Genomic DNA, 23,997 nt, shown 5'->3' with positions numbered 1-23,997 from the left:
AATCAACAATTTCCAGTGGCAAGGGGTGGCAGGAAGGGCTGACAAACAATAGGGTATTTTAAGGGTACTAGAGGCCCGGTACACGAAATTCGTGCACGGGGGAGGGGAAGAGTCCCTCAATCCAGCCTGTGCCCTCTGGCAGTCCGGGACCCCTAGTTCCTTACCGCTCACCTGCTCGCTGCTCCTTATTGCTCGGCTCATTGCTCCTTAGTGCTGCCACGGAGGCAGGAGAGTCTCCCGCCACTGCCGCTACACTCGCCAGCCATGAGCCTGGCTTCTGGCTGAGCAGCACTCGCCCTGTGGGAGCGCACTGACCACCGGGGGCAGCTCCTGTGTTGAGCGTCTGCCCCCAGGTGGTCAGTGCACATCACAGCGACCAGTCATTCTAGTCGTTTCGCCATAACAGTCGCTTAGGCTTTTATTATATAGATTTTAAGTTAATGGAACTGCATCTTGATTGTGAATACAGACCCAACCATATGCATTTGTCAAAACTCATAAAGCTCTATACCACAAAGAATCAATTTTGTTATATTAAAATTTTAAGATAACATTAAAATATGAACAATAGGATACATATGAACCAACAAATTTCTTAAAGAATTAAGAAACAAACAACATGACTAATGAGGTTAACTGAAAGGACAGATGCAGAAACATAAAACCAACAAGAAGAAAATACACATTAACAACATTTATGAAAACTGCATATAATAGGGGACAAAGCAAGAGTATGGCATCATATAGAACATGTTCTCTGAACTCAATGAAATTATGCTACTGATAGACCTAAAAATCTCCTCCCTGCCCCTCTCTCTCTCTCTCTCTCTCTCTCTCTCTCTCTCTCTCTCTCTCTCTCACACACACACACACACACACACACACAAACACACACACACACACTCACACTATATTATTCCATTTATATGAAGTTATAAAACAAGCAAAACTAGTTATAAAAAAAAACAGAACAGTACTTGCCTCAGGAGTGCGGGTTGGAATTGTCTGAGAAGCGGTATGAGAAAACTTTCTGGGTAATGGTAATGATCTTTATCTTTTAAAAAATTTGGGTTACACTAATGTATGCATTTATCAAAATTTGTTGGTTGGTACCCATAAGACATGCATTTAACTATATTTAAATTTTACTTCAAAATTTTAAAAAACTGTAAAAAATATTAAACTCACAAATTATGCATGGGAATGTATTTATGAGTGAAATATACTGTTGTCTCTAAATTATTTTGAACTACACATCAATAACAGATCTATAATAGGTAGATTGTTGCATGGATAGAAGGGAGGATAAATGGATAAATATGTAATAAAGCAAATATAGGGTGTCTCAAAAAATGTATACATATACTTTGAATAATTATAAAGGCAGTGTTCAACAAAACACATTTCATTAACAAAATTGAGCTATCAGCTGTTAAAGTGTATATATATTGTTTTGGGACACCCTGTATATCTAGCAGGTGGATATATGAATGTTTATTATAAAATTATTTCAACTTCTAATAATAATCAGAAAAAAGTCACTTCCTGTCAAAAAAGAATTTGAAAACCCTTCTAAAAAATAAATGTCCTCACTGGTGAATTCTACCAAACATTAAGAAAGAAAAAATACTAATTCTATTCAAACTCTTCCCCAAAACATGAATTCTACCAGAAAACCTATTCATCAGAAAATTCTTATGAGGGACAAAATCAGACAAAGACATTCTAAGAAAAGAAAGCTTCAAAAAAATTATTAAGAATACATAACAATGATATATAACAAGAATATGCAAAGAGAAAAATACATCATGACCAACTGGGAATTATCCCAGGAAAGCAAGACTGATTTAACATTAAAAATTAATCAATATAATTCATCATGTTAACAGAAAAACTATATAATCATATCAATAGATGCAAAAAAGCATTAGACAAAATCCAACATCCATTCCTAATAAAAGTTCTCAGGAATTTGGGAATGGAAGGGTACTTCCTTACCCAATGAAGGGCACATATAAAAAACCTACAGCTAACATCTTATTTAGTGGTGAAAGGCTACTTTCCCTCTACAATCAGGAACAAGGCAAGAATGTAGGCTATCATCACTTCTACATAATACTGTAACAGAAATCCTAGCAATACCATCAAGCAAGAAAATTTAATAAAAAGTGGACACATTAGAAAGGAAGAATATAAAACTGCTTTTAATCCACAGGCTATATGATTGACTATGTAGAAAATACTATGGAATATACAGAAAAATCTCCTAGAAAGGTTGCAGGAACAAAGTCATAAAAAAACCTATGGTATTTCTGTATTACCAGCAATGACCAATTAGAAATTGTGAACTTTTAAAAAGAATGCAATTTATAATAGCATCCAAAATTAGGAAACGCTTAGGAATAAATATGACAAAAGATATGCAAGACTTGTAGAGTGAAAAATTAAATAAATGTAGATATATTGTTTATGAATTTAAAACAATATTAATAAGATGTTAATTCTCATGAAATTGATCTATAGATTTTATGAAATCTTACTCCAAATTCCAGTAAGGCTTTATGTAGAAGTTGAAAACCTGATTCTGAAATTTGTATGAAAATGTAAAGAATCTAGAATAACCAAACCAAAAAATGGACAAAGTTGGAATAACTATACCTGATTTCAAAACATATTATGAAAGCTACAGTAATCAAGACACTGGTGGTATTAAAATAAAGATGGGAAAAAATATCAATGAAACAGAAAAGTCCAAAAATGACCCACACATGGTCAATTTTTTAAACAAAAGATGTCAATAGGAAAAAGATCTTTTTTTTTTTACAAATGGTGCTGAAACAAACAAGTGAAGAATTATATGCCAAATAAATGAACCTTGACCTTTATTAAGCAACACACACAAATATTAACTTAGAATGGATCACAAATCTAAACTAAACATAGAATAAAATCTTAGTGAACTTGGGTTTGGCAAATATTTCTTAATAGAACACAAAAAAAACTTTTTAAAAATCAATACATTTACTTCATCAATATTTAAAACTTGCTCTTCAAAAGAAGTGCTACAAAAATGAAAAGGACAAGCCAAAGCCTGAGAGAAAATATATGTAAAACATTTATCTGACAAGAGATATATATGGAACATAGGAAGAACTCTTACAACTAAATAAGAAAACCCAGTATTTTAAATGGGTAAAGGATCTGACATTTCACCAAAGAAGATACATAGATGGCAAATAAACACATGAAGAGATACTCAGCATCATTAGTTAAGAAAATGCAAATTTAAACCATAATAAACTTAAGAGTGACCATAATAAGTGTTGACAATCATGTGAAGCAATTAGAACACTCATCATATACTGTATTGCTGGTGTAAAATGATGCAATTGACTTTCGAAAACAATTTCCAAATTTTTGGAGGTTCTCTTTAATTTCTTTAAGGAAATTAAAAATTTTTAGGAATATATAAAATAATATTAACATTACTATAAACATTAGTAAGTAAAGCAAAATAAGAAATTCATGTTTCCTTAATTTCTCTTAGCTGTGTACTTTTGTAGACTTTGCTAGATAAGTAATTTTGTAAAGAAACATAATCCTACCTTACAAACTCCTAGCTATTTACACAAAAGAAATAAAAGCATGTCTGTACAGATGTTTACATATATATAGTATTTTATAAGCAGCTTTATTTATAATAGCCAAAACTTGGGAACCACTCAAACATCCATTACAATTGCTTTAAAATATGTCCACAAATTATTTGACACTTCTCTTCTCAAAAGTGGAACCTTATTTTTCACCTCTTGAGAGTGGGCTGGTCTTAGTGACTTACTTTTAATATACCAGTATATTAACTAGAGGCCCAGTGCACTAATTCGTGCACGGGTGGGGTCCCTCGGCCTGGCCGGCAATCAAGGCCTATCAGGGAGCCAGTCGGGTGTGGGGGAGGGACTGCAGGAGGTTGGCCTGCCGGCCCCCTGATCGGGGCCAATGGGGCTGGCTGGCCCAGGGGAGGAGCCGCAGGAGGTTGGCTGGAGGGAGGGGGGAGGGGCTGCGGAGGATTGGCTGTGGGAACACACTGACGACCAGGGGACAGCTCCTGAGTTGAGCGTCTGCCCCCTGGTGGTTAGGGCACATCACAGTGACTGGTCAACCAGTTGTTCCAGTCATTCAGTCCTAACGGTCACGTAGGCTTTTATATATAGAGATAGATGTGGAGGAAGTGACAATGAGTGACTTCTGATACTATGTCATAAAAAGTATTGCAGCTATCTCCATACCATTGCTCCTCCAATCCCAGTGAAGCCTTCAAATGACTAGCCCCAGCCAACATCTTAATAGAAATTTCATAAAAGACTCAGTCACTCTAAAAATTCCTGTCCCAGAAACTGTGATCTAATAAATACTTTTTGTTTCAAGCCACTATGTTTTGGGGTAATCTGTTAATAACAACAGGTAGCTAATATATTCATCAGGTGAGTGGATAAACAAATAATATATTCATAAATATAGTACTACCAAGCAATAAAAAATGACTATTGATAAACACAATGACATAATTGAGGCTCGAAATAATTACACTGCAAGAAATTAGACAAAGATTCCATTTACATATTAGTCTGAAAAGTATTGTTTTGTTATTGTTTTTTATCATTATTGATTAATAATAACAAAACAATACTTTTCCCCTGGCATTACCATTTGGATCCTCATAAACTATTGTAGTCAACAATTTGTCATCACTTCTTTGACTTGTACCCATTGTCCAATATTTCATCTCTCCTTTGCTCTTATTTTTCACAATTCACTCCTATTAATTTGTTTTCTTTTCCACATTTTCCCTACTTAGCTAAGTATGTATGGTTGTTTCCTTAATATTATGATCATTTGCTATGAGGTATTCCTATTAGAATGTAATGGATTTTGCTATTTTTTTTTTTTTTGGCTGTTACTTCTTGGTACTTAACTACTTATTGAAAATATATATTTATTGATTTCAGAGAGGAAGGAAGAGAGAGAGAGAGAGAAACATCAATGATGAGAATCATTGGTCAGCTGCCTCCTGCATGCCCCACAATGGGGATCGACTCCACAATCTGGCCATGTGCCCCAACTGGGAATCAAACACTGCCCTCCTGGTTCATAGGTCAATGTTCAACCACTGAGCCACGCCAGCCAGGCGGTACTTATTGTTACTAGAGACCTGGTGCATGACACTGGGGGGGGGGGGGGGGGTTCCTCAGCCCGGTCTGAACCCTCTCGCAGACCAGGACCCTCAGCTTAGGGCCTAAGTCAGCAGTCAGACATTCCCCAAGGGGTCCTTAGCTCTGTCGCAGAGGCGGGAGCTCGAGTTACTACTGCTGCACTTGCCAGCCATTAGCCTGGCTTCTGGCTGAGCAGCACTCCCCCTGTACATGACAGGTCTCATATAAATGGCAGTTGGCTCCAGGTCTCAATTTTTCACCAAGGAACTTCTTCACAGGATCTGCATCCTGTATGCCCCAGATTGGGAATTGAGCCCGCAACCTAGGCAAGTACCCTTTACCAGAATTGAACCTAGGACCCTTCAGTCCACAGGCCGATGCTCTATCCACTGAGCCAAACCGGCTAGGGCTAAATCCTATGTTCTTTTTAAACAACGTTCAAGAAATACTGATTGCTTTCAATTTTAGAAAAGAAAAACACACAAACATTATTGAAATCAGTTCAGAAATCTAGGTGCACATTAACATGACTAGCACTAAAAAGTCCAATCTCAATTCTCTTAAAGCAAACTGTACTTATGTACCTTGCTTCAAACAAACAATTTTTGAAGATTTTAATTTACTCTAAGAAAGTGATTTATAAAATATTTTCAAGTAAAATTTCTTGACAACAAAGTTTCCAACATACATTTAAACAATATATTTACCAAAAGTTTGTCATAACCATAACTTTTTACATATAAGACTATAAAAGAGCATGGTATTTTTATATAAAACAAAGATATAAGAATGACTGATTTAAAGAAAATATCAGAAACAGGACTATTACAAAAGATACATTATGGAGAAACATTTAACATATTATGTGAATATAAATCAATAACTTTTAACAAACAAAAAATAATGCTCACTATATTATACTTTTTTAAGAAGTTGGAATCCAAAAGACCACTTGATTTCAAGACAAATCAAATATAACATGCACTGGCATCCAAGCTCAGTGGAAGGCAAAAAGAGAACTAGTAATAAATTATTAAAAACAAATTGGTGTAAAATATTAGAGCTAATACAATAAAATTCTTAGAAGAAAACAAAGGAATAAATCATGATCTGGGATTTAGCAATGGATTCTTGGATATGACCCCAAAAGCAAGAGCAACAGGAAAAAAAGTTAAGTGAATGTAATCAAAATTAAAACTTTTTTGCATCAAAGGGCATTATCAAGAGAGTAAAATGACAACCTGCAGATGGGAGAAAAATTTTACATAATACATAAATTTTACCTATCTCACTAAGGGTTTACATACAGAATATATAAAGAACTCAGGCTGGAGGAACCAAGATGGTGGCATAGGTAAACACCTGAACTTGCTGCCTCACACAAGCACATGAAAACTACAACTAGCCCTGACCGGTTTGGCTCAGTGGATAGAGCGTTGGCCCGCAGACTGAAGGATCCTAGGTTAGATTCCAGTCAAGGGCATGTACCTTGGTTGCGGGCACATCCCCAGTAGGGGATGTGCAGAAGGCAGCTGATTGATGTTTCTCTCTCATCAATGTTTCTAACTCTCTATCCCTCTCCCTTCCTCTCTAAAAAATCAATAAAATATGTTTAAAAAACAAAAAACAAAACTACAACTAAAAGACAAAACGGGCGGAGATAAACAACATTGAGACCCAAAAAAACAATACAAAAGATCAAAAAAATCAAGAGCTGATTCTTTGAAAGGATAAACAAGATTGATGAACCTCTAGCCAGGCTCACCAAGAAGCAGAGAGAGAGGACCCAAATAAACAAAATCAGCAATGAAAGAGGTGAAATAACAACAGACCCCACCGAAATACAAAGGATTGTTAAAAAATACTATGAACAACTCTATTCCAACAAACTGGACAACCTGGAGAAAATGGACATATTCCTAGAAAAATATAACTTTCTAAAACTCAATCAGGAAGAATCTAAACATCTCAATAGGCCAATAACTATGGAAGAAATTGAAGCAGTCATCAAAAAGCTTCCAGCAAACAAAAGCCCGGGGCCAGACAGCTTCACAGGGGAGTTTTACCAAACATTAAAGGAAGAACTAAAAGCTATCCTCCTCAGACTATTCCAAAAAATTCAAGAGGAAGGAACACTTCCAAGCTCATTCTATGAAGCCAGCATCACCCTAATACCAAAACCAGATAAAGACAACACAATGAAGAGAATTACAGGCCAATATCCCTCATGAACATAGATGTCAAAATCCTCAACAAAATTCTAGCAAATCAGGATCCAAGATGGCGGCGTAGGTAAACACCTAAACTGCTGCCTCGCACAACAATTTCAAAACTACAACTAAAAGACAAAACGTTTATCACCCAGAACCACGGGAAAGCTGGCTGAGTGGAAGTTCTACAACTAGAAGGAAAGAGCAAACAGCATTGAGGGGTGCACAAGAGCGGAAAAGCTGAGGTACGGAGACGCACGAATTGGGAGCACTGCTGTTTACAACCCAAAGGGAGATAAGCTCCCGATTACTCCAAACTCCAGTTTCTGGGGAGACGCGGGGGGACCCAAACTCCTACGGGGAGAAGCTGGACTGTCTGCCGTGGGGTCGGAAAGCCAGGGAGGCTTGCTTGCAGGACTGCGCGCAGGAATAATTGTTTACTGTGCTGGGGCACGGATGCGGTCTGAGACTCAGAGCCAGCTTACTGGCAGCCATTGCTGTTTGCCACGCCCTAGCCTAGTCACACCCTGAGATCCCGCCCCGCACAATCTACAAACCCACCCAAGCTCCAAGCAGCAGCTTTAGCATATGAATGACCTGCCTTATAGCAGCTTAACCTAGCAAACTTGCAGCCCGGGTCAGACAGCTCCAAAACCTCCAAACCCCAAGCAAAGAGGAGAAAACTGTAGCTCTCCCTGTAGTGCCTGCTGGGTGGCCTCAGACAGTAGCTGACCTGCACCCCATTGGAGATCCAGAAGCCAGTGTACCTAGTGGTCAGAGTGAGACACCAGATTTCAACTCCTCACATCCATAAGTGACACATTCAAGAGGCAGACTCAGTGAGCACCAAAGCCCCACTGAAACAAGTCCTGCACCATAAGCGTGTCTCCAGCGCAGCAGTTCTTCCATTATAGACACAGCGGGTCCTCACAGCCAATTGGCCTGGAGGTCAATTCCTCCCAGTGTACCAACAGCAATCAAGGCTTAACTACACCAAGACTTTGCACTCAGCCCACAAAGGGGTGTACCAAAGGCGTCCACCTCAAGTGATTGGGGAGGCTGAGCTACTGGCCCCTATAGGTCACCTACCACACAAAGCCACTCCATCAACACAAGGAAGCAGCAAAATGCGGAGAACAAGAAACATGTCACGAATGAGAGAAATGGAAGAAAGCAAACTACTGGACGACATAGAGTTCAGAACCACATTTATAAGGTTACTCAAGAATCTTCTAAAAACCACTGAGGAACTTAGTGAGACCTTTAAGGATCTTAATGAGAATACCAAAAAAATGGAAAAGGACCAGTCAGAAATTAAGCATACACTGTCTGAAATAAAGAATATACAGAAACTCAACTGTAGATCAACGTACCCCAAGAATCAAACCAAAGATCTGAAATATGAGGAAACAAAAAACACCCAACCAGAAAAACAAAAAGAAAAAATCCAAAAATATGAAGATAGTGTAAGGAGCCTCTGGGACAACTTTAAGCGTACCAACATCCGAATTTTTGGGGTGCCAGAAGAAGAGAAAGAGCAAAATATTGAAAACCTATTAGAAGAAATAATGACAGAAAACTTTCCCTACCTGGTGAAAGAAATAGACTTCCAAGTTCAGGAAGCACACAGAACCCCCATACAAGAGGAATCCAAAGAGGACCACACCAAGACACATCATAATTAAAATGGCAAGGGCAAAAGACAAAGAGAGAATCTTGAAAGCAGCAAGAGAAAAACGGTTAGTTACCTACAAGGGAGCACCCATACGACTGTCAGCTGATTTCTCAACAGAAACTATGCAGGCCAGAAGGGAGTGGCAAGAAATATTCAAAGTGATGAACAGCAAGAACCTACAACCAAGATTACTCTACCCAGCAAAGCTATCATTCAGAGTTGAAGGGCAGATAAAGAGCTTCACAGACAAGAAAAAGCTAAAGGAGTTCATCACCACCAAACCAGGATTACATGAAATGCTGAAGGGTGTTCTTTAAGAAGAGGAAGAAGAAGAAAAAGGTAAAGATAAAAATTATGAACAACAATATGACATCAAATACATACCTACCAACAAGGGAATCTAAAAATCAAGTGAATAAAAAATCTGAAGAACAGAATGGACTGGTGAATATAATAGAATCAGGGACATAGAAAGGGAGTGGACTGACAATTCTCAGGGGGGAGGGGGTGCGAGGGGTGCGGGAAGAGATTGGACAAAAAGCTTACACCTATGGATGAAGACAGTGGCGGGGGGTAAGGACATGGGGTGGGGTGGGGTGGGGAATCAGGTGGAGGGGAGCTATGGGGGGAAAAAAAGAGGAACACCTGTAATAATCTGAACAATAAAGATTTATTTAAAAAAAAAAATTCTAGCAAATCGGATCCAGCAGTACATCAGAAAGATCATAAACCATGACCAAGTAGGATTTATGCCAGGAATGCAAGGATGGCACAATATCTGCAAATCAATAAACGTGACACATCACATAAACAAATTGAGAGATAAAAATCACATAGTCATATCAATTGATGGAGAAAAAGCATTTGACAAAATCCAACACCCTTTCTTGATAAAAACTCTCAACAAGGTGGGAATAGAAGGATCATACCTCAACATAATAAAAGCCATATATGATAAACCCACAGCTAACATCATACTCAATGGGCAAAAACTAAAACCATTTCCCTTAAGAACAGGAACAAGACAGGGATGCCCACTCGCACCACTCCTGTTTGTCATAGTACTGGAAGTATTAGCCATTGCAATTAGACAAGAAGAAGAAATAAAAGGCGTCCAAATTGGAAAAGAACTAAAGCTGTCCTTATTTGCAGATGACATGATATTGTACATAAAAAACCCGAAAGACTCCATCAAAAAACTAATAGACTTAATAAATGAATTTGGCAATGTAGCAGGATACAAAACTAATGCCAAGAAATCTATGGCATTTCTATACACCAAGATTGAACTTACATAAAGAGAGACTAAAAAAGCAATCCCATTTACCATCGCACCAAAAAAATTAAGATACCTAGGAATAAACTTAACTAAGGAGGTAAAAGACCTATACACGGAAAACCTCAGGACACTGAAAAAAGAGATAGAGGAAGATGTAAACAGATAAGAACATACCATGTTCATGGATTGGGAGAATCAACATCATTAAAATGTCCATACTACCCAAAGCAATCTATAGATTCAATGCACTCCCCATTAAAATACCAATGGCATATTTCACAGACCTAGAAAGAACTCTCCAAAAATTCATCTGGAATAAAAAAAGACCCTGAATAGCCACAGCAATCCTGAGAAAGAAGAACAAAGTAGGTGGGATCTCAATACCAGATTTCAAGCTGTATTACAAAGCCACTGTTCTCAAAACAGCTTGATACTGGCACAAGAACAGACAGAGACCAATTGAATAAATAGAGAATCCAGATATCGACCCAAACCACTATGCTCAATTAATATTTGACAAAGGAGGCATGAACATACAATGGAGTCAAGACAGTCTCTTCAATAAATGGTGTTGGGAAAATTGGACAGATACATGCAAAAAAATGAAACTAGACCACCAACTTACACCATACACAAAAATAAACTCAAAATGGATACAGGACTTAAACATAAGACGGGAAACCATAAAAATAGTAGAAGAATCCACAGGCAAAGAAATCTCAGACATATGCCGAAGCAATTTCTTCACCGACACTGCTCCTAGGGCAATGGACGCTAAAGAGAAAATAAACAAATGGGACTACATCAAAATAAAAAGCTTTTTCACAGCAAAAGAAACCATCAACAAAACAACAAGAAAGCCCACTGTATGGGAGAACATATTTGCAAATGTTATCACTGATAAAGGTTTAATCTCCAACATCTACAGGCAACTTATACAACTTAATAAAAGGAAGATAAATGATCCAATAAAAAAATGCGCAACGAACCTAAATAGAATCTTTTCGAAAGAAGACATTAGAAAGGCCAAGAGACACATGAAAACATGCTCAAAGTCACTAATTATCCGAGGGATGCAAATCAAAACTACAATGTGGTACCATCTCACACTTGTCAGAATGGCAATCATCAACAAATCAACAAACGACAAGTGCTGGTGAGGATGTGGAGAAAAAGGAACTCTCGTGCACTGCTGGTGGGAATGCAGACTGATGCAGCCACTGTGGAGAACAGTATGGAGTTTCCTCAAAAAACTAAAAATGGAACTCCCATTTGACCCAATAATCCCACTTCTAGGAATATATCCCAAGAAACTAGAAACACCAATCAGAAAGGATATATGCACCCTTATGTTCATAGCAGCACAATTCACCATAGCTAAGATTTGGAAACAGCCTAAATGCTCATCAGCAGATGAGTGAATTAAAAAACTATGGTACATCTACACAATGGAATACTATGCTGCTATAAAAAAGAAGGAATTCTTACCATTTGCAGCAGCATGGATGGAACTGGAGAGCATTATGTTAAGTGAAATAAGCCAGGCAATGAAAGAAAAATACCACATGATCTCACTTATTTATGGAAAATAAAGAACATTATAATCCAATTAATAAAAAGATAGATACAGAGGCAGTAAAGCACCGAACAAACTATCAAATTACAGCGGGAAGGCTGGGGAGTGTGGTGGAGGGAGGGAAATAGATCAACCAAAGGACTTGTATGCATGCATATAAGAACACCAATGGACACAAGACACTGGGGGGGTGGGATGAGGGCATACCACAGGGGGTAGGGCAGGCTGGGGGAAGGTCAATGGGGGAAAAAAAGGAGATATATGTACTAATATATGTAGTACTTTAAACAATAAAAAAAATTAAAAACAAATAAATAAAAGGTGCTGAGTAAAAAATTTTAAAAAAAGACAGAACGGGTATCATCCAGAACCACGGGAAGGCTGGCTGAGTGGAATTTATACAACTAGAAGGAAAGAGAAAAGCACACTGAGACTGGGAGAAGGCATGGAGGTGCGGAAGTGAAGTGCGGAGGCACAGAGCCGCGCACAAATAAGGGCGGGCAACTGGGTACGCTATTGTCTTTTTCAATCAGGAGGGAGATACAAGCTCCTGACTGCTCTTAACTCCCATTTCCGGGCGAGACTCTGGGGACCCAGACTCATACAGGGAGAAACTGGACTGCCTGGCATCGGGCCAGAACACGAGGGCGGCTTTCTCTCAGAGATGCTTGCAGTGATCATTGTTCCTACATGGTGCCGCGGGACACAGAGACCCGGGGACCTCTTAGGGGCAGGGCTAACAAGCAGCCATTGCTGTTTGCTCCGCCCTGGTGATTCCCTGAGACCCCGCCCCACCCAATTTACAATCCCACCCAAACTATGTGCAAAGGCTTTTGCATATGAATGGACTGGCCTGCTGCAATCTAAAACCTAACAAACTGCAGCTGGATCAGAGAGCCCCAGAGCCTCCAAAAGAAGGCCCAAGGCTGGACAGCAGCTTGCACTGCTTCATAGCTGGGCCTCATCTCGGCAACTCCAAACCCCAAACAAAGTGGAGGAATCTGCAGATGTCTCTGTAGCTCCTGCTGGGTGGCCTCAGGCAGTGGCTGACTTTGCACCTCCTTGGAGATCCAAGAGCCAGTGTACCCAGTGGTCAGAGTGAGACAATCCAGATTACAACTCTTCACATCCATAAGAGACACACTCAGGGGGCAGACTCAATGAGCGCCAAAGCCCCACTGAAGCAAGTCTTGCCCCATAAGGGTGTCTCCAGCACAGAAGTTCTCCCATTGTAGACACAACTGATCCTCATAGCCAACTGGCCTGGAGGTCAATTCCTCCCAGTTATACCAACAACAATCAAGGCTTACCTACAACAAGACTGTGCACACAGCCCACAAAAGGGTACACCAAGAGTGTCCATCTCAGGTAATTAGGAAAGCTGAGCCACTGGGCCCTATAGGACACTTAGCACACAAAGCCACTCTATCAACTCAGGGAAGCAGCCAAAATGTAGAGACAAAGAAACAGGTCACAAATCAAAGAAATGGAGGAAAGCAAACTACTGGATATAGAATTCAAAACCATGGTTATGAAGTTACTCAAGAATCTTCTAGAAACCTCTGAGAAATTTAGTGAGACCCTCGAGGATATAAAAAAGGACCGACTAGAAATTAAGCATACACTGACTGAAATAAAAATAATATACAGAGATCCAACAGCAGACTAGAGGATCCCAAGAATCAAGTCAAAGATTTGAAATACAAAGAAGCAAAAAACACTCAACTGGAAATGCAAAAAGGAAAAAGAATCCAAAAATATGAAGATAGTGTAAGGAGCCCCTGGGACAACTTCAAGCCTACCAACATCCGAATTATAGGGGTGCCAGAAGAAGAGAGAGAGCAAGATACTGAAAACCTATTGGAAGAAATAATGACAGAAAACTTCCCCCACCTGGTGAAAGAAATAGACTGACAAGTCCAGGAAGCACAGAGAACCCCTAACAAAAGGAATCCAAAGAGGACCGCACCAAGACACATCATAATTAAAATGCCAAGAGCAAAAGACAAAAAGAGAATATTAAAAGCAGCAAGAGAAAAACAGTTACCTACAAGGGAGTACCCATACGAAAGTCAGCTGATTTCTCTACAGAAACTATGCAGGCCAGAAAGGAGTGGCAAGAAATATTCAAAGTGACAAATAGCAAGGAACTACAACCAAGATCACTCTACCCAGAAAAGTTATCATTTAGAATTGAAGGTCAGATAAAGAGCTTCACAGATAAGAAAAAGCTAAAGGAGTTCATCACCGCCAAACCAGTATTATATGAAATGCTGAAGGGTGTTCTTTAAGAAGAGGAAGAAGAAGAAAAGGGTAAAGATAAAAAATTATGAACAACAAAGTAACAACAAATACATATCTATCAACAAGTGAATCGAAAAATCAAGTGAATAAAAAATCTGACCAACAGAATAATCTGGTGAATAGAATAGAATAGAATCAGGTGTATAGAAAGGGAGTGGACTGACAATTCTCAGGGGCAAGGGGGTGTGGGGGCGTGCAGGAAGAGAATGGACAAAAATCGTACACCTATGGATGAGAACAGTGGGGGGGCGGGGGAGTAAGGGCAGAGGGTGGGGTGGGAACCAGGTGGAGGGGAGCTATGGGGGAAAAAAGAGAAATAATTGTAATAATCTGAACAATAAAGATTTATTTAAAAAAAAAAGAACTCAGTTTTTCAAAAATTTTAATGGGCAAAGGACATCAATGCGCAACAGTGATGGAAGGACATATACAAACTAGAGGCCCAATGCATGAAATTTGTGCAAGGGGCTTGGCCCTCGCAGCTCCAGCTTCATCTAGACGGTCATCCAGAAGGTTGTCTGGTCGGTCGTTCCACTGTTCGGCTGTCCAGTCTAATTAGCATATTACACTTTATTATTATAGATGGCTAATAAGCACATGAAAAGTTGCTCAACTGCATTAGTCTTTAGAGAAATGAAAATTAAAACCACAAAGAGATACCACTTCACATCTATTAGAATTGCTATAATAAAAAAAATAGAAAATAACAAGTGTTGATAAGAATGTAGAAAATTGGAACACTCATACATTGCTGGTGGGAATGTAAAATGGTGCAACCTCTGTGGAAAACAGTTTGATAGCTCAAAAAGATAAACACAGAATTACCATATGACCTACAATTCTACACCTAGATATATACCCAAAAGAATTGAAAGCAGGAACTGAAGCAGGTACTTGTGCATGATAATTTTGGTACAGCTAGAATTTGAACTACAATTAAAATAAACATTATCAGATAACTTCAGGCTTAATATGTTACACAAAAGTAATAATAAATAAGAAGAAACTAATTAACTTTGATTCTTAAATAAGAACCAAAAATTAGCAGATTTTATAAGGAATATAAGTGTTGATATTCTTGTTATAGACAGCTTCTGATAAATTTAAGCATTGAATTAAATAATTATATAACCATATATGTTAACATTTTTTAAAAATTAAGAAGTACATAGCTTATAAGCTACTATATTTTCAGGAAACTTTTATAAATTTCAAAAGGAATTTTCTAACATTCCAAAAGTAATATATATAGCCTTCATTCTTGAAGGAAAAATGCCCTCAAGTATTTTTTTATTTTTTAAAATTTATCTTTATTGTTGAAAGTATTACAGATGTCCCTTTTCCCCCCATTAAACCTTTCTCATCCCACTCCCTTCTCCTCCCTGGGCATTCCCTGAATTAATGTCTGTTCATGGGGAAAAAATGCCCTCAAATATTATTTTTAATTTTTAAAAAAATATATTTTTATAGATTCAGAGAGGAAGGGAGAGGGAGAGAGAGATAGAAACATCGATGATGAGAGAGAATCATTGATCGGCTACCTTCTGCACAATTGGGAACTGAGCCTGCAACCCGGGCATATGCCCCTATGAGGAATCGAATTGTGATCTCCTGGTTCATAGGTCAACACTCAACCACTGAGCCACTGCAGCTCGGCACCACATATTAAACACACACGTATATCAAATAATACAGCAGTCTTTAATACTGGCAAGTAATCAAAGAAATGGGATGTAATATTTGTATCTTAAAAGAAATAAGAAATAACTAAATTTAGAATGACTTTTACTTCTTCATTCTTGAAATAATTGCTTAAAAATTTACAAAGGTATAACTTAAAAGATGTGTGCCTCATTAATATAAGTTCAGTATTTCAGAATAGGAAATAAAATTATTCTCTACCTCTCTCTCTTTCTCTGTCACACACACACACACACACACATATTTTAGATAACACGCAACTAAAAAGTTGTTGACAAATTCAAAGTCACTGAATTACAACTTAAATTATTTCATAAAATACTGCCACTAAAACAACATACTAAAATAACATGGTCATATTAATACCTACTTACTGACACTTACTGTATGAAAATTTATCATTTCTTGAAGGCTGTCAGAAAACTTGGTCAAACTTGTCTATGAGAAAAAAAAAAAAAAAAAAAAAGAAAAAACCAAGTTATTTAAAATGCACTAAAACAGGCCACAAAAAACATTACTTCAGCATTTCTGAAAGATCAAGTTACATTGTTAACAATAACATTTACTTCTAAGGAAAATCTCAATATCTCATGGGCATGCTCCACAGAGGTCAAGTCTATGTGAAGTAACATAAAACCCTAGAACAGTCACAGAATTAGTACCGCCCTATCAATATAATTATGCTAACAAATAGGAATGGCATATATAAATCTAAAATAAAACTGAGTGTATCAAGACTATGCTCATAAAGGCACCCATGGATCAAATAATCATCAAACTATACCAATTTCTTTACCTGCTATTATTCTTCATGAAATAAATGTCATTAATACCACATAATATAGTGAGGGGTCTAGACTAACCTAGCATAGGTAGCTGACCAAAACTTTCCTATGAAGCCCCTATACATACAGTTGACACTATTCTTAGGTTAATGCTCTGCTTTACTCTATAAGCAGCTACTAGTAAGCAAGATCCTGCTCTTCCTGCTCAATCCTTCTTCTAGATGCTTCAGCTCACCAAGCAGTAAGTAAACTTATATTCACAATACAAATCAACCATCAACTTCTAACTATCCAAGAAAACAGAACTGTACAAGATAGAACCAATGGGTGACAGCTTTTCTACTTCTAATTTTAAGGACCATTATAACTCTTCATAAAGCAAATGGATGCATAATTGATTAATGTCTTGTTGCTTTATCATTTTAACATACTAACCTCAACTACAGCATCATTACTAGAATATTGTGCCAGGTCTCGAATCCCATTCATAAACTGTTTATTTGCAACACAAAAGGCTTTTCCAGTGTCAATCATCACAATACAAAGCTTCACAAGCTGAAAAAGAAAAACATTACATCAGGTTAAAAATAATTTTACAAATTATGTAGTTGAACAAGCAATTCATATGAGAATTACACCAAAAAGTTGACTTTTCAGGACCCAGAGATTATCTGATAACAACAAAAAAAATCATTTTATCAAGTCAAATTCAATCCCATAAATTAACCAAAGGACTTGTATGCATGCATATAAGCGTAACCTGTGGATACAGTAAGTAGAGGGAGTGAGGGCATGTGCTAGGGGAGTGGGTGGGAACAAGTTGGGAGAGGTCAATGGGGGAAAAAGGATTCATATGTAATACTTTAAACAATAAAGAATTTTTAAAAGGGAAAAAAGAGTTTGTAAATGTTAAATAAATAAAGTAAATTTTTAAAAAATTTATTAAAACACCTCTTCAGAGGAAGAAAAGGAAACTTCAGGCAGAGCAAGCAGTATAAAAGTTACTCAAAAATAAAAACTGTGGTATGTTGGAAGAAAGGGAAGCAAACTGGTATGGTGGGTTAGTACTGCTGGTCATTTCATTATCAGTCTGTCCCAGTGGTTCTCAACCTTTCTAATGTCACGACCCTTTAATACAGTTCCTCATGTTGTGGTGACCCCCAACCATAAAATTATTTTCGTTTCTACTTCATAACTGTAATTTTGCTACTATTATGAATCGTAATGTAAATATCTGTGTTTTCCGATGGTCTTAGGCTCTACAGCAGCGGTTCTCAACCTGTGGGTCGCGACTGTAGAGCCTAAGACCATCAGAAAACACAGATATTTACATTACGATTCATAACAGTAGCAAAATTACAGTATGAAGTAGCAACAGAAATAATTTTATGGTTGGGGGTCACCACAACATGAGGAACTGTATTAAAGGGTCGCGGCATTAGAAAGGTTGAGAACCACTGGCAGATGTCTGAATTGATTATATTTCTCCAATGCCTACTGTTCTGGCCATTGTGCAAGATTTAGGACTAAACCTGCTTTTCTTTTCTTTTGTTTTCTTCTTTCCTTCCCTCCCTCCCTCCTTTCTTTCCTTTCTTTCTTTCTTTTCTTTCTTTTCCTTTCCCTCCCTCCCTCCCTCCTTCCCTCCCTTCCTCCCTCCCTCCCTCCCTCTCTTCTTCCCTCCCTTCCTTCCTTTCTCTCCTTCCATTCTTTCTTCTCTTTTTCTTTCCTTTTATTTCATTCTTTCCTCCCTCCCTCTCTCTCTTTTTTCATTCCTTCCCTCTTTATATCTTCCATTCAGACATAGAACATTTTCTTTAAACAAACAAAATCTTGGGTGAATGATAAATATAAAAAAGATAAATGTGGCCCTAGCTGGTTTGGCTCAGTGGATAGAGCATCGGCCTGTGGACTGAAGGGTCCCAGGTTCGATTCCGGCCAAGTTACATGCCCGGATTGTGGGCTCGATCCCCAGTGGGGGGCATGCAGGAGGCAGCCTATCAATGATTCTCTCTCATCATTGATGTTTCTATCTCTCTTCTCCCTCTCCCTTCCTCTCTGAAATCAATAAAAATATATTTAGAAAAAAAATCAATCAATCAATCAATTGGGGGGGAGATAAATGTGGAACCATAGATGAAGGTGGGAAGGGTACTAAGGAGGATAAAGAGCCAGAATATTTTCAGAAAAGACCTAAACGATCTCAGGGGTCTAATTTAAAATTGTTGCACTAGGGCCTTGAAGAAAATAAATTGAAAATATCATCTCTGCTCCCAGGAGCTCTCATTCTAGAGGCTAGATAAATTTTATACAGCACAAACACAACTGCTATACATGACAAAACCATGCATGAGGGAACAAAGGAAGGACATTTAACTAGGACTGAGGGGATTAGGAAGGATTCCTGGAAAAGGTAACACTTGAGAGAAGTCCTGAAGACCAATAGGAACAAGCCAATCAGATATGGGTAATGGGAAGATACTACTTTATGAAAAGCATGAGCTAAGGCCCACAAGTTTAAGAGGACAGGGCAAACAAGAAGTACCTTAGTGCAGCATGAAAATGTATACAAGAGCCAGATCAGGAAAAGCCTGCGTGCAATGCTAAGGGGGTTCACATTTTATATGAAGGAAGTAGGAAACAATTAATGGCATTAATTGGGTGTGTTGCCCAGAGTTACATTTTAGAATGATAACCTAAAAGGGGAAAAACTAAAGGTAGGGAAATATAAAGAATAAAGATAAAGATATTATTTGTTTTTTTCCCCAGGATATTTCTTAATTCAGGGTAATGTTTTTGAGAAATGTTGCATATTATAACTCCTTTCTAGGATTCGCACCACACATTAATATATCAAAAGCTCTTAAAAACTTAGTAATGAAGAAATCTATTTAACATTTTAAACTGAGTTTTCCAGACTTATTTGATCACAGAGCCTGAATTAAAGCAGTAAGGTAGGGAGAGAAGAGGGGGAAACAAATTCAAAAATTACAGTTGAGTATGGTATACAGTTATGCAGATTATGTCCTAAGAAAGGGAAAAAGTAGGGACTGAAATTCAGCCTGAGCTCTGCTTGCTGAGGGCTACATCTGCTACAAAACTCAATTTCACACAGGCCAGCAGAGACTCTGTGCTAACAGTGTTGGGCCTGTGAAGTGGGCTGAGCTAGATGAGTTTATGAAATAAGCCAAATGGGAAGTCTATCAAACACCAGTGAAAACAGATGTTTGAAGTTCAAAATATAAGAGTGTGTTATAGATACAGACACAGGAGTCATCAGCAAATACAGTGTCAGTGCTACAGTGCTATATCCTAGACAAAAAGTGGAGGGCAGAGCATGTAGAGTGAAGACCCCATAAAGGATACTAAATAAGAAGAGGGAAACATAGGAGGAAAAGCAAGAGAATAATTTTACCAAAGTCAAGAAAGACTAAAATATCAAAAGATGGATGGTGAATAAGTTGAAAATCCATAAAAGGTCACGTTTTATTATTTTTTTAAATATATTTTATTGATTTTTTTACAGAGAGGAAGGGAGAGGGATAGAGAGTTACAAACATCAATGAGAAAGAAACTTCAATCAGCTGCCTCCTGCACACTCCCTACTGCGGATGTGTCCGCAACCAAGGTACATGCACTTGACCAGAATCAACCCTTGAGTCCACAGGCTGACGCTCTATCCACTGAGCCAAACCCGTTAGGGAAAGGCCACGTTTTAGAAAGACTTGAAAAATATCTATTGATTGAGGCTCTGGCCAGTTTGGCTCAGTGGATAGAGCGTTGGCTTGCAGACTGAAGGGTTCCAAGTTCAATTCCGGTCAAGGGCGCATGCCTGGGTTGCGGGCTCGATCCCCAGTAGGGGGCGTGCAGGAGGCAGCCAATCAATGATTCTCTCTCATCACTGATGTTTCAATCTCTCTCTCACTCTCCCTTCTTCTCTGAAATCAGTAAAAATGTATTTAAAAATATATATACACTGAGTGGCCAGATTATTATAATCTCTGAAGGCATAATAATGTGGCCACTCAGTGTGAGAGTGTGTGTGTGTGTGTGTGTGTGTGTGTGTGTGTGTACATACATACATACATACTAGAGGCCCGGTGCATGAATTCGTGCATGAGTGGGGTCCGGCCAGCCTGGCCAGGGGGAGGAGACATGGGCAGTTGGCCGGCCTGCCTGCTGGTCGAACTCCTAGTCAAGGGGACAATTTGCATATTAGCTTTTTATTATATAGGATATACACTGAGTAGCCAGATTATTATGTGTTCAGGTATCATAATAATCTGGCCACTCAGTGTGTGTGTGTGTGTGTGTGTGTACATATACATATACATATACATGTACACACACACACACACACACACACACACACATATACATATATTGAATTTGGTGACAAAAAGTCACCAGCATCCCTGGCAAGAATAGTTTTAAGAGAAACTGACTAGGAGGGCTGTAGTGAGATTGCAGTGGTTTATGAAATGTACATAAACAAGATATATGATAGGTCAATGTTTCCTAACATATAGTCTACAGTACATTCCACAGGAAGGATTCTGTGATCAAATAAACCTGGAAAACTCAGTTTAGAAAGTTAAACAGTTTCTTTATTACTAAACTTTTGAGAGCTTTTGATATATTAATATGTAGTGTGAATCAAAACCATATGAGATGTCACCTCACATCTGTCAGAATGACTATTATTAAAGACAACAAATAACAAGCGATGGAGAAGATGTGGGAAAAAGAGAACCCTGTGCACTGTTGGTAGGATTGTAAATTAGTGCAGCCACTATGAAGAGTCTAGAGATTTCTCAAAAATTTAAAAATAGAACTACTGAATGATCCAGTGATTCAGATAAATACATCGGGTATTTATCTGAAGAAAACAAAAAGTAATTGTAAAAGATACATGCACCCCTATGTTCATCACAGCATTGTTTCAAGAGCCAAGATATGGAAGCATCCTATAGATGAATGGATAAAGAAGATATGATACATAAATACAGTGGAATATTACTCAGCCATAAAAAATGAAATCTTGCCATATGAGACAACATGGATAAACCTAGAAAGTATTTTGTTAAGTAAAACAAGTCGGAAAGACTAAGACAATTACTAAAAAATAAAATAAATGAAATAAAATACAAACTCATACATACTGAGAACAAACTGATAGCAAAGGGGAGTGGGGTGGGGAATTAGGCAAAAAAGAGGAAGGGGATTAGGAAGTATATACTTCTAGTTATGAAATAAGACAAGGGGATGTAATGTATAGCATAGAATAGAGTCAATAATATCTTAACTATATAAAGCAACAGATGGTTTCTAAAATTACTGTGGTAATCACTGTAAGGTATATAAATGTTGAATCACTATGCTGTGCACCTGAAACTAACATAATATTATACGTTTTATGTCAACTATTTGACATATACACTGAGTGGCCAGATTATTATGATCTCTGAACGCATAATAATCTGGCCACTCAGTGTATATCCTATGTAATAAAAGGCTAATATGCAAATTGTCCCCTCGACCAGGAGTTCGACCAGGAGGCAGGCTGGCCAACTTCCCATGTCCCCTCCCCCTGGCCAGGCTGGCCGGACCCCACCCATGCACGAATTCATACACCGGGCCTCTAATATGTATATATATAAACTGAGTGGCCAGATTATTATGCATTCAGAGATAATAATTAACTGGCCACTCAGTATATACATACATACACATATATACACACACATATATATATACACACACACATATATGCATATACCTATATATACATATGTACATATACATAGTTGTAGAAAGCACCTGGGAAGGCACATGGGCATTCTTCCTTAATAATTGTCAGCTGAACCCAAGGCGACAGGCAAAGCCGCGTCTTGGATACACATCTTACCAAAATGGCAGATGTGTTCTCAGCATTGACTCTTATCTTTGCCCAGGTGTCGGGGAGTGGGTTTTGATATGTAAATCCAGTCAAGCACCAGGAATGAGTAGGGCCTACTTAAGAATGCAAATAATCTCCTTTGTCTTGACTTTTGATGAAACTTCCTGGTATTTGGGGGTATAAAATAAACATGCTGCATTGGCTGTGGGTCACTGTCTCTCCATCAGAAGAGGGCAGCAGTCTACCGGGTCCCAGCTTTTACCTTCTATCTCTGTTTCTCCTTATTTCTTTTATTTCTCAATCCCCAGACCCTCTACTCGAAGAACCGAATCATTCTCTTTCCATGCTAGATGCGGAAAAGAAAAACCCCACCACATCTGGTGCCCAACATGGTCCGGCCAAGTACAGAGGCAAGTTCAAATTAGGCGAGGGGATCGCTCCAAGAAGTTCACACGCCACAGATTAAAAGAATAAGGTAAGGAGCTGATTGTTGCAAGTTGTATTAACTGGGTGTAAAATATGGGTAATTCAGGGTCTCAGGAAAGAGATCTCTACTCTCAAATGATTAAAACTATGCTCAAAGCTCAAGGATGTTCTGTTAAGTGTAGTCAGATTCTTGATTTCTTAAGTTTTGTTGATGAAACGTGGGAAAAGGTTGGAAAGCAGTTGCGTGACCGATACACAGCAGAAGGTCCAGAGAAGATTCCTATTCCTACTTTAATTTGTGATGGCCTTGATCCAGCACAGGAGAGTTTAAGAATGTCTAAGCAGGATGTAGCCACGACTTTACAGCCTACAGTGGAGGGGTGCGAATCTCTAAAAATACCACTTCCCCCCTCTGTACCTCCTCTGCCTCCACGTGTCGCTCCTGCGACCGCAGTCAAAAGCCCACCTGATAAAGATTTATCTCGTAATTATGAGCAGGAGCTAGAGTTTGAGGCAGAGCGGGACAAGCATCACTGTGAGCGGGATAAGAAAGGTTTTGCTCGCAGCTGCCCAGCCTTTATGGCTGGATGCAGGCGCTTGGCCGAAAGTGACTTCATATTTCATTTTGTTGGAGGCTCAAACTACTTGTATTAGGCTGAACCAAGTAGAAAGGATTAAAGGAATTTCTCAGCAACTGCCAATGATTCTTTATCTTAAAAAATCTTTTTCTTTCCTTAAAAAATAAAAATAAATAAAAATTGAAATAATAATGAAAATAAAAACAGTAACGCCAGACCATCACTGAATTTTCCCCCAAAGCAAGAAGGAGGTAGGGGAAGGGGACACGTGGCGATCCAATATGGACGCCCACTACCCAAGAAAGCCATTTTAAAAGGTCTCATCTTCACCATGCTTTCTTCTGGCTAGTGACTTAA

General features: G+C 38.4%; 1 protein-coding gene across 4 annotated transcripts in view; it reads right to left on the bottom strand.

The window, feature by feature from the left end:
• Positions 1-23,997, bottom strand: part of ACAP2 (ArfGAP with coiled-coil, ankyrin repeat and PH domains 2) — a 161,173-nt gene that overhangs the window by 65,797 nt on the left and 71,379 nt on the right. For all 4 annotated transcript variants that reach the window (XM_080656703.1, XM_080656705.1, XM_080656704.1 and 1 more), the window contains exons 3-4: positions 17,176-17,295; positions 16,340-16,393 (exon numbers count right to left, since the gene is read on the bottom strand). In XM_080656703.1, coding sequence (XP_080512829.1) covers positions 16,340-16,393; positions 17,176-17,295 — 174 coding nt within the window. The remainder of the gene's footprint in view (positions 1-16,339; positions 16,394-17,175; positions 17,296-23,997) is intronic.

This window comes from Plecotus auritus (assembly GCF_963455305.1).
Source record: "Plecotus auritus genome assembly, chromosome: 2".
Lineage (NCBI taxonomy): Eukaryota > Metazoa > Chordata > Mammalia > Chiroptera > Vespertilionidae > Plecotus > Plecotus auritus.
This window is presented reverse-complemented; position numbering and strand designations above follow the sequence as displayed.